The 12,183-nt window shown below is 44.5% G+C and overlaps 1 protein-coding gene across 1 annotated transcript in view; it reads left to right on the forward strand.

Moving 5' to 3' along the window:
- The window catches only part of obscna (obscurin, cytoskeletal calmodulin and titin-interacting RhoGEF a), a 109,693-nt gene that overhangs the window by 82,699 nt on the left and 14,811 nt on the right, over positions 1-12,183 (forward strand). Inside the window, exons 49-65 of the mRNA XM_039003063.1 lie at positions 3,832-4,012; positions 4,198-4,280; positions 4,377-4,559; positions 4,674-4,833; positions 4,962-5,069; positions 5,161-5,325; positions 7,138-7,296; positions 7,573-7,750; positions 8,153-8,266; positions 8,497-8,664; positions 8,921-9,023; positions 9,163-9,292; positions 9,789-9,894; positions 11,100-11,282; positions 11,602-11,710; positions 11,796-11,935; positions 12,054-12,176. Of these exons, the coding sequence (XP_038858991.1) occupies positions 3,832-4,012; positions 4,198-4,280; positions 4,377-4,559; positions 4,674-4,833; positions 4,962-5,069; positions 5,161-5,325; positions 7,138-7,296; positions 7,573-7,750; positions 8,153-8,266; positions 8,497-8,664; positions 8,921-9,023; positions 9,163-9,292; positions 9,789-9,894; positions 11,100-11,282; positions 11,602-11,710; positions 11,796-11,935; positions 12,054-12,176 (2,393 nt within the window). The remainder of the gene's footprint in view (positions 1-3,831; positions 4,013-4,197; positions 4,281-4,376; positions 4,560-4,673; positions 4,834-4,961; positions 5,070-5,160; positions 5,326-7,137; positions 7,297-7,572; positions 7,751-8,152; positions 8,267-8,496; positions 8,665-8,920; positions 9,024-9,162; positions 9,293-9,788; positions 9,895-11,099; positions 11,283-11,601; positions 11,711-11,795; positions 11,936-12,053; positions 12,177-12,183) is intronic.

Below are 12,183 nucleotides of genomic sequence, written 5' to 3' on the forward strand. Positions count from 1 at the left end.
TACTTTTAAAGAATGACCAGGCATCCTCAACTGACGGGATGAGGTCAATATCCTTCCAGGATACCCGGGCCAGGTCGATTAGAAAGGCCTGCTCGCAGAAGTGTTTTAGGGAGCATTTGACTGTGATGAGGGGTGGTCGTTTGACCGCGGACACGTAGCGGATACAGGCAATGAGGCAGTGATCGCTGAGATCCTCATTGAAGACAGCAGAGGTGTATTTGGAGGGCAAGTTGGTCAGGATAATGTCTATTAGGGTGCCCATGTTTACGGATTTAGGGTTGTACCTGGTGGGTTCCTTGATGATTTGTGTGAGATTGAGGGCATCTAGCTTAGATTGTAGGACTGCCGGGGTGTTAAGCATATCCCAGTTTAGGTCACCTAACAGAACAAACTCTGAAGCTAGATGGGGGGCGATCAATTCACAGATGGTGTCCAGGGCACAGCTGGGAGCTGAGGGGGGTCGGTAGCAGGCGGCAACAGTGAGAGACTTATTTCTGGAGAGATTCATTTTTAAAATTAGAAGTTCGAACTGTTTGGGCATAGACCTGGAAAGTATGACAGAACTTTGCAGGCTATCTCTGCAGTAGATTGCAACTCCTCCCCCTTTGGCAGTTCTATCTTGACGGAAAGTGTTATAGTTGGGTATGGAAATCTCAGAATTTTTGGTGGCCTTCCTAAGCCAGGATTCAGACACGGCAAGGACATCAGGGTTGGCAGAGTGTGCTAAAGCAGTGAGTAAAACAATCTTAGGGAGGAGGCTCCTGATGTTGACATGCATGAAACCAAGGCTTTTTCGATCACAGAAGTCAACAAATGAGGGTGCCTGGGGACATGCAGGGCCTGGGTTTACCTCCACATCACCCGAGGAACAGAGGAGTAGTAGGATGAGGGTGCGTCTAAAGGCTATCAAAACTGGTCGCCTAGAGCGTTGGGGACAAGGAATAAAAGGAGCAGATTTATGGGCGTGGTAGAATATATTCAGGGCATAATGTGCAGACAGGGGTATGTTGGGGTGCGGGTACAGCGGAGGTAAGCCCAGGCACTGGGTGATGATAAGAGAGGTTGTATCTCTGGACATGCTGGTTATAATGGGTGAGGTCACCGCATGTGTGGGAGGTGGGACAAAGGCGGTATCAGAGCTTTTAGGAGTGGAACTACGGGCTCCATTGTAAACTGAAACAATGATAACTAACCCGAACAACAGTATTCAAGGCATATTGATATTTGAGAGAGTTGTGCACAGCTTACCACAGCAATAGCCACACAACATGTTTAGGCAATGCACATGCTCAAAATATGGAAATGGCTTGAATGAAGCCACTTCAAGCTAGGCAAAGCAGCCATGCCTATGCTGACCCTGTCGATTAACAGTGACTGGAGTCAGATAAGGTTGCTAGCATCAAGGCTTTTAATGGCTTTGAATGTATGGAAAGAAGGTTTTGAGGCAGTTGTAGCAAATGTTGAGATTGAGCATAAAAACCACCAGAATCATTGAGAAACAAACATTAGATAACAAAAAACGTCACGCGTTATTTGGATAGTTCTGATAGTCATTTACAAAAAAGGTTTAGTAATTTAGCAGACGCTGTTATCCACAGCGACTTAGAGGAGAAATTATGGTTAAGTGCCTTGCTAAAGGGCACATCAACAGATTTTTTCACCTTGTCAGCTCAGGAATTAGAACCAGCAACCTTTCAGTTACTGGCCCAACACTAACTGCTAGGTTATCTACCCTACCTCTACAGATGGTCATACTATCAACAAACAATTTTTTACAATTTTTTTATTCAATTTAACCCTTATTTTATCAATTTACCTGGTAAAATAAGAGTTAAATATATATGTTTTATATTACTTACAAGGAATATATTTCACAATTGTAAATGGAAATATAGTTGAATGTTTTAGCAGTGCAGAACAAATACCCTCTCTAATAGAGCTGAAGACAAGAGAAAGTGAAATTGACAATGTAACAGGTTCATGGGAGATGGACCAAACCATTTTACACATTTTTGATCGTTATATTTTCTTTTAACAGCTCCGCAAAACGCAGATGACAGATGCAGATTCGTATTGATTTGACAAATTATACACCATAATGCATGGTAAAATAACAAGGCAATAAAACAAGTAGAACGTTTATTCAGAAACACCATCACCATCATCCCGGAAACCATAGACCCACCTGGACAAAAGGAATACCCATATGAAAATGCTGTTCATTGACTACAGCTCAGCGTTCAACAGCGCCTACAAAGCTCATCACTAACCTAAGGACCCTGGGACTAAACACCTCCCTCTGCAACTGGATCCTGGACTTCCTGACGGGCCGCCCCCAGGTGGTAGGGGTAGGCACAACACATCTGCCACGCTGATCCTCAACACGGGGGCCACTCAGGGGTGCGTGCCTAGTCCCCTCCTGTACTCCCTGTTCACTCACGACTCCAACACCATCATTAAATTTGCTGATGACACAACGATGTTGGGCCTGATCACCGACAACGATGAGACAGCCTATAGGGAAGAGGTCAGAGACCTGACAGTGTGGTGCCAGGACAACAACCTCTCTCTCAATGTGAGCAAGACAAAAGAGCTGATAGTGGACTACAGGAAAAGGAGGGCCGAACAAGCCCCTATTAACATCAATGGGTCTGTAGTGGAGCGGGTCGAGAGTTTCAAGTTCCTTGGTGTCCACATCACCAACAAACTATCATGGTCCAAACACACCAAGACAGTCGTGATGAGGGCACAACAACGCCTATTCCCCCTCAGGAGACTTATTATTATTTGGCATGGGTCCCCAGATCCTCAAAACATTATATAGCTGCACCATCGAGAGCATCCTGACCGGTTACATCACCGCCTGGTATGGCGGTACATAGGGTAGTGCGTACAGCTCAGTACATCACTGGGGCCAAGCTTCCTGCCATCCATACCTCTATACTAGGCGGTGTCAGAGGAAAGCCCCAAAAATTGTCAGACTCTAGTCACCCAAGTCATAGACTGTTCACTCTGCTACCGCACGGCAAGCGGTACCGGAGCGCCAAGCCTAGGTCCAAAAGGCTCCTTAACAGCTTCTACCTCTATACGACTGCTGAACAATTAACCAAATGGCAACCCGGACTATTTGCATTGACCCCCCTCGTTACTGTTATTTTATTGTGTAACTTTTTTTTACTAAAGTGTATTTAGTAAATATTTGCTTAACTCTATTTTCTTAAAACTGCATTGTTGGTAAGTAAGAATTTCACGGTACCTGTTGTATTCGGCCATGTGACAAGTACAATTTGATGAGATCTTTAGAATAATCCCTAAAAAGGGACCTAATTGACCCAGTCCACTCTATAATCACTCTGCTCATTCAAAGTAAGAGTGGCAAAAGTAAAAATGTAATATCTCTGGTATGTTCGAAAGCTATCTACAGTATTTCATAACCTAGGGTGTTAACCTTTGCACACTTTTGTCCACTTCTCTCACCACTTCTGAATGTCCCATCAGTACCTGATGCCATGTTGAGGACTCCATCCCCCAAACACTATCATTCCCACACACCTGCTGCTCTTACAGGCTCTGGCTCGGAGTCCGATTGTGACGAGGATAGAATAGAGGTACAGTATGGTTTGAACATGAGCCCTCCTTCAAACAATGTGTTGTGATCACGTTTTTTCATTGAGACAAAAAGTATACTTTTTTTTTTTATCTCACTAATGAATACAGTAACCTTATCATAATTGGTCCTTATACAGTAACATTTGCTTGGACAAGCATTTAACCACCATTTTTTTTTTTACCAACCTCTTTTCCATAGACATTTGATATATACGTGGCCAGAGCTAACTGCAGTCCTCAACAAGGTGGCGACAAGGAGAGCTTTGTGTTGAAGGAGGGTCAGTACGTGGAGGTCTTGGACTCTGTCCACCCGGAGAAGTGGCTGGTCCGCACCAAGCCCTCCAAGACCGCCTCCTCACGCCAAGGATGGGTCTCTCCTGCATACCTGGAGAAAAAGAGAAAGGTATGAGGTCATCAGTATGCCCTGGTTGGGCATAAAGGATGGGCATAAAATGGACAAAGTCGACATGTTTTGACCGTGCAAAAAAACACTTTTTATGTTTCGTCATGTAAACAGGATTCGGCAGAGGTAATGATAATATTTCACCATGCATTAATTCAACCTTTCACTGTTTTTTTTTTGTAAAGGAGACATTCCCACAAATGAGGACACCACAACAGGAGCTGGATGTACCAGGGTCTACAGGGGAGAACTACAGGAGAACACTAAGGTGAGTGAACAAATATTACTTGATTACAGTGTGTTCCGCATATTTGATTCACATCGTTTCTCAAAGAAAACTGTCTACATTCCCTTCTGTCTTTAGCCAATTAATCCAGGGGCTGATTGATGGGGAGGAAGAGTTTGTGAAGGAGATGAAGGAATTCATGTCCCACCACCTGCACCACTTAGACACCAGCCCTCATGTCCCTATCAACATCATCAACCAGAAAGAAACCATCTTCCGCAATATAAAGGACATCATGGCTTTACACGAGAGGTCACACCTGTTCTCTTGTTGAGATGGAGAGCTGGTTTTAGATATGTTTTTTTACTCATGTAATGAAATGTAAGATAAAAACTTGAAATAAATACTGTCCTTATTTTCCTACCCCATACTCAGATCTATTCTGCCCAGTCTGAGTGAGTGTTCTACTGACGATGACGTGGCCATGCATCTGGTCAAACATGCAGTGGACTTTGAGAAGTATCTGCAGTACATGGTGGGCCAATCACAGGCAGAGGCCTGTGTCACTGACAAGACCATCCAGCAGTACTTCAAGGTATGCAATCCGATAATTTACCATAATGCACAAAAATCGACCCCCACTCCCACAAGAAAAACTATTTGCACTCGCATGCTCCCAGTTTTCCATGCTCACATTCACGTGTACGGAACTTTGTGTTCCAGCAAAACATGGAAACAGACCCTGAGTACCCCGAAACTGCAGTCCTGGATGTCATCACCTTCTTACAGAGACCAGTGGAGAGGATCCAGACCTACCAGGCCTTGCTCAAGGTCAGTGCTCATCATCTGATTCTAAGTGTCCATGTTGAGACCTTTCTGAAGCCTTATTCCCATGTATTTCTCCCTGTGTTTGTGTTGACAGAAACTGATCAAGAACAAGGCTAAGTGTGCGAAAAGCTGCCTTCTGCTGGAGGACGCCTTCTCCGTGGTGTCCTGTCTGCCCTGGCGCTCTGACAACCTACACCAGGTGTCTCTGATTGAGAACTACCCTGCCCCACTCACTGCACTAGGAGAACCTGTCCGCCAGGTAACCCACCCCTTCCTGAACCACAGTTTATCTCCATAGAATGTCAGTCCTGAAAGGCTGAAACACTTCCTAGTTTTCATCCTCTCCTTCTAATAAGGTACTAATTCAGACCTGGTACACCAGGTGAGTGCAGTTAAAGACATGCTCAGGAACTTTGGCGACTGCTAGGTATTTTTTTAAACCCTCCCACTTTGGGCTGGATGTATCAATATGTCGTTCATACATGCAGAATATATGACCAGAATTTATGTTTTACATCTAGCAATTTGAGTTCTAGCCAATGAGCTTCAGTCCCTCGCCATTTGAGTGACAGCTAGCAAGATACACACACAGCAGAACGAGAGAGAAAGCAATGATGTGGTGCACATCTACACATACAGTTGCAGCCAAATACTGCACATGGGCACCCTTGCACATTTCTTCTCAAATAAATTGAAATGTCCAAAAAAAGTTTTGGCCACCACACCTTGTAATAGGATTTTTAACATTGCAGAACCAATTTAATTTGTGTAAACTTAAATGTACATTTCAATTTAGAAAATAAAGACAAATGGCATAGACAAAATTATTGGCAACCCGGAGCTAGTACTTGGTTGCACAGCCTTTGGCCAAGATAACTGCAGGCAAACATTTCTTGTAGCCATCAATGAGCTTGCTGCACCTTTCCACTGACAATTTGGCCCACATTTCAGCAGCAAACTGCTGTAATTCCGTAATGTTTGAGTGTGTTTTCAGATCTCGCCATAGGTTTGAATGTGTTTCAGATCTGGACTCTTTGCACGCCACTCCAGAACAGTCCAGCAACTCTTCTTAACACATTCCTGGGTGTTTTGTGACGTGCGTTTTGAGTTGTTGTCCTGCTGGAAGAACCACAACCTTCAATGGAGGCCCAGTTTTTTTGAACACTGGGTTCAACATTGGACTCCAAAACACTTGGCAATCTGCTGACTTCATGATGCCTTGCACACGTTCTCGGCCCCCAGCACCAGAGGCAGCAAAGCAACCCCACAGCATTATCAAACCTCCCCCATGTTTGTTTGTAGGGAGGGTGTTCTTTTCATTGAATACTTCATTTGGTCATCGGTAAACACAGCGCTGATCTGTCTTGCCCAAGAGCTTGAACTTTGTTTCATTGGTCCACAGAACATTTCCCCCAGGATGTATGCTTGTTTCGGTGGGATTTTGAGAGGTTCAATCAACGTTTCTTGTGGCTCCTTTAGCAGTGGGGTCTTCCTATGTTTACCAACGACCAAAGGAAGTGTTCAAAGAAAAGAACTTAACCAAAACAACATTTGTTCCGTGATGTTGAAAATCGAATAACAAAATGTGGAAACAATGTTTATTTTAGAAGAAGTATGGAATTATTTAAGAAGATTGCAAGGGTGCCAATATATTTGACCGCAACTATGCAATGTGGTACGGAATTTTCGGGGGGGGGCACCTTTTGGCTCGTGAGCTCTACTTTCAGAACTACTGGCTAAAAGTATGTAAAAGTACAGGATAATCTCTTTAATTACCAGGTCAAAACAAAAACCAGACGTTTTTTTGTCCCTCCGGGACCAGAATTGAACAGCCCTGGTTTAGAGTATGCCAACATGCCTAAACTACCTGAGCTGTACTGTAACAAACAGTGGAAGTTGTTTCTCAGATGCTGATGGGGATACAGCATCATTGAAGGTTGAATGTCAAGGACATCGCTTAAAATGTGCCATCTTGATCTCGCATTGGTGCAGAAATTGGCTCATTCATGTTTTCCTCATCGATAAACCAGTTCCTCCTGAAGCTTTCATCCCACGTCTTTCCTCCTCCCAGGGTCCTTTCACTGTGTGGGAGGAGTCTCCCGAGATCAAGACGTCCTCCAGGGGCCACCAGAGGCAGGTGTTCCTCTTCAAGGACTGTGTCTTGCTGTGTAAGCTCAAGAGGGACCCTGGAATGAACTCTGACACCTACGCCTTCAAGAACAAGATGAAGGTGACAAACTGCCCTTTGACCTTTGCCCCAGTCAATGTAAATGTATAGTCCAATTCCTCTGTGCCAAGCTTATGTTACCAACCTGGGTTCGAACCCAGGTCTCCTGTGAGCCACAAGATTGTGTTATCTCTCGGAGATAAAACCTAAGCGTTAGCTTGGGGAGATAACACACGTGTTAAGTCAAGGCTATTCATCACATTTAGTATGGTTTCTCCGAACCATCTCCATTACACATAGAGTGCCTTCCTTGTAATATTAACTTCTCCCCTTCCCCAGCTGAATGATGTGGAGGTGAAGGAGACGGTGGGGGGAGATGAGAAGTCCTGGGGGCTGTGGCACGAGCACCGGGGCTCAGTGAGGAGGTACACACTGCAGGGTCGCTCCGCCCTGCTCAAGCTGTCCTGGCTCAAAGACCTGAGAGAGCTGCAGCAACGCTCCAGCCTGACTGCCAGCAGTGAGTTCCTCTATGACTGTCGTTTGGCACTGTCCATTGTTAAGTCTGTCTAATATACACTCTTAGAAAAAAGGGCTCCAAAAGGGTTTTTTCAGCTGTCTCCATAGGAGAACACTTTTTGGTTCAATGGAAAAACACTTTTTTGGTTCCAGGTAAACCATTTTGGGTTCCATGTAGAACCCTCTGGGGAAAGGGTTCTACATGGTTCTACTTGGGGAGAGCCGAAGAACCCTTTCAGGTTCTAGATAACACCTTTTTTTCTAAGAGTGTACGAACACTGGCTTTATCTTCTGTTAACTCTGTCCAGCATGAACTCTATCCAATGTTGGATTTGGGCAGCACTAGATGTATTTTTCCTCATCTCTTCCCATTATTACAGTAGTCATGTGTGTGTTTCTGTAGGTCCACCAGAGTTTGAAGTTCTCCTGGCTGACTGCACCACAAAGATTGGGCAGACAATCAAACTGGCCTGCAAAGTCATAGGAACACCCAAACCAGTGGTCAGCTGGTTCCAAGGTATACAAACCAGATAGCTTGCAAAGGGTTGGTTCTTTTTTAGTTGTTTATAGCAAATAGTTGAACCATATAGATTTGAGCTTTAGACTAGTTAGCCAGCCATTCGGGAGTAGTGTGGAAGTTCAAGGAGTACAACCTTGTGTACCAAATTTAGCAAGCAGAATGAGGTATGTCCTGTTCTTTAACAGCAGTACGATCTCTGACGCTCTGATATGACATCACTTCCCTAGATGGCCTGGCCCTAGAGGATGGCCCCCACCACATCATCACTGCAGACCGGGCAGGCACCTGCTGTCTCATCATGGATGGTGTCACTCCTGAGGACTCTGGACAGTACTTGTGCTACGCTTCCAGCTCTGTGGGCCATGCTAGCACACTGGCCAAGATAGTGGTGGATGGTGAGTCTATGTTCACTTACAGTAGCTCTGGTGCTGAACTAAACAACCACAGTCCGGGATAACAGAGCATTGGTCTCTCTCACTCACTCACTCACTGTATGCATTTCACGTTAATGAATATTAGGGCTAAATTACACTAACATACAACAAACATAGCCATATGATTGTACTCTCTAACATGTTACGGTATACTCCATGGCATATTGTGCAAAGTTAATGCGTAGAGTGAATGAACTCATTATTTCCTGTCCTACAGCACCCCCCAGATTCCGTACCAGGCTGCAGAGTGCATGTCTGCTGGAGGGAGAGGACATCAAGTTTAGCTGCTCAACACACAGTACTCCTTTACCCCGAGTCAGGTATGGTACAGTAAACTGGACAGGATTTACTGGATCCCCCCTACAATGTCATGGCAACCTGGCTAGTACCTGCTTGATTCCCATTAAGATCGTCCCACATGTTTTCATTTGGTTGTGTGCCCTGGCATGTCTGTGACAGTTGGTTTAAGGATGGCAGAGAGCTGACAGACCAGAGGAAGTACCACATAGAGAGTGATGCCCGCAGTGGGATCCTCACACTCACCATCGTGAACCCTGGAGAGACAGACCTGGGACAGTATAGGTGTGAGGTAGGCCTACGGTACATGTATGAAACCCCTTTATGTACTGTACTTCATATGTAATAAGTGTTCCTAACATACAGGTAATAGTAATAATAATAATAACAATAATACATTATATAAAACTCCTTAAAAAAAAACAAGGACACTGTACAGCAAAGAGTGGAAAAACCAAAACAGGGATTAAACAATTAAAATGAAACAAAAGCTACTTATCTTAAGCTAGGGCTGAGTAAGGGGGCGAGCTAAGCTGAGGGAAAAGGTAGGTTTGAGTTCGGGCTTTGAAAGTGGTGATGTAGTCAGAGTTGCGGGTGGCTGGGGTGAGAGAGTTCCGGAGTTTGGGGGCAGTGGCGCTGAATGGCCGGTCCCCCATGGTGCACAGTACAGGTATAACATTGAAGGTACAATATATTGTTGCTGTTCTTTATAGCAATGCATTATTTGAGCTTTTGTGCACTGTTATAGAACAGTGCAGTTTAAAATGTGAAATCTTGTTATGTTTTAGCTGTGGAACAAGTTGGGCAGTGCCAAGAGTAAAGCGGAGATGTGCTCCGCCTTTGCGCAAGTGATGGACAGTGAGCCTGACCAACCACAGGCCATCTTGATCCAAGGTACAGTAGGAGAGTTCCCTCCACCAAATCAAGGTAAATGTCCACCTCGGAGTAAGGAAACAGGTTTTGAGAAGAGGGCTATAGTAGAGATGTTCATCTTTATTGTCCACATGTTCTACACTATAAGACATGATGACAGTCTAATACAATCTAGGACAAGGACCCCATAGGTCTAACTCTTACTGATATCTAATGAGAGACAAGGAAAAATATTGTTTTATCCCAGTTTTATTCTGTGGACAATACAAGCACAGTGTTAACTGAAGAGGGATCAGAAAAGCACATGCCATGGTCCTTATTTAGTTTCACCTCACCTCACTTCACTTTCACCTACTTTACCTCAGATCACTTCACATTATCTCTGTTTTCACGCTGTCAGTCATCATTGCCATTCCTCATGTTCAATTTGGATGGTCTCATTACCCAGGTTACCCTTTTTCTCTCCCATTTCATTCCAAACACCCTTGAAACCATAAACACTTCCAGTCATCCACATTAGCAATCAACATAGATATCATATCATTACTAGTTGTACATATTCATGAAAGACATTGATACACTTTAGTATTGGATGTTTTTGCTCATGTTTTCATCATGTTTCCATCTTTCAGAAATGAAAAGCATTGGAAAGGACCGGGTCATTTCCTCCCATTTGACTGATCTTGATGGATTTCCAAAAGCTTTTCCAAACAGGATAAATAAGGGGTCATAGCTCATTTACATCTAGGGGTGTTTCCCGGACACAGATATTGACCTACAGTAGTCCTGGAGTAAAAAGCACTTTCAATAGACACTCTCCTTTGAGTTTACTTTTTAATCCAGGACTAGGCTTAATCTGTGCCCAATAACGGCCCCTCAGAGTCCATATCAGGACCCCGAAAAGTCGATTGATTACGACACAGCAGTAAATCCTTGCTATATCCATATATCTGATAAGTGTATATTTCATCCATATCAAACACCTTCAACGAAACACATTCAATCACATAGAGTACATTTATATTTTCTGTATTTCAAGGCAGATTAAAATTAGTTTAAAAAAATTATAATACAATTATAATACTGGCATTGCTGTATCTATCAATCACTTTCCTTCATGAGCTATGATTCCACCTCTAAGTAGTTTTCCCTTTGGCTTTTGGACACCAGTTGATCATGTGAGTCAATCCATTCTCTGTAACCCTCCTGCTCTCCATCCTCTGTAGTCCCCGAACAGGAAGTACCTCACAGAGCCTTCATCATGCTCACAGTATCATGGACCCAGTGCATGTGGATGGGTCCTCTCTCCTCTCCAACGCATGCCCAGTTAACTCTCCACTCCTACCCATACAAGATGGTCATGTGCCGGGCATCAGGCGCCCCTTATTCCCCCCCTGGGGAGTGGGCATGTGTCCATGTCCTGTTCATGGGCTGATTTACAAACTATTGGGTGTCCTTCAAGTCTGGAGGTAAGACGTGCGCTGGTTATTGTGCTTATGTGAGTCTGGAGGTAAGGGTACTGTACGTTCCTAACATTTGCTTTTATCATATTTTTTAAATAGACAGTTGTTAATGTCTCGACACGCTTTGCCTCGGTCACAAATTAGCATGGCTTCAAAAGATATATTCATTGTAAAGGCCAGTTAATATGAATGAATGATTTTGGATTATTAGACCCTAACAGCACCTAAGAGCATCAGTCTGAGAGTGGTGTCATTGTGCTTCCAGACTCCGACTCAGAGGGCTGGTCCACTGCCATGGTGAAGCAATGGCTGCAGACAGACTTCAGCCCCACATCTGTTGTCAAAATGCTCTTCCAGCCTGGATACCCTCAGCCGTGAGTCTGCCTGCCAGAACTGTGATACATTCATCATCCTACTGTACCATCTCTATTTCTATCCCAATATATCTTTTCTCTACAGCGCCGAGGGTAGCCAAGAGGAAAGGGACCCTACCGCCAGAGGACACGTGGCGGCGCCACAGTTCCCCACTGAGCTTGAGGAGAGACCTGAGGTTGAGGAGGAACTTTATGTTCCTGAGGCCATAGAGGAAATGCCAACAGGTACTGTACTTTGCAATTGTGCATACACACTGTCGTTTCTCATTTTCTAAAAAGAGGTGGCCACTGTGCCTAAACCATGAATCATCTCATGCAATGACCTCCCTTCCTGTCTCCTCAGCTCCTCCCTCCATCCAGGTGCCGGTGGAGGACCTGTGTGTGGAGCCTGGTCAATCAGCTACCTTCACCATCATCATCACAGGAAGGCCCACCCCCGAGATTCAGTGGTACAAGGTTGGGACGCGTCAAAC

The sequence above is a fragment of the Salvelinus namaycush genome, chromosome 10 (assembly GCF_016432855.1).
Source record: "Salvelinus namaycush isolate Seneca chromosome 10, SaNama_1.0, whole genome shotgun sequence".
In the NCBI taxonomy this organism is placed as follows: Eukaryota; Metazoa; Chordata; class Actinopteri; order Salmoniformes; family Salmonidae; genus Salvelinus; species Salvelinus namaycush.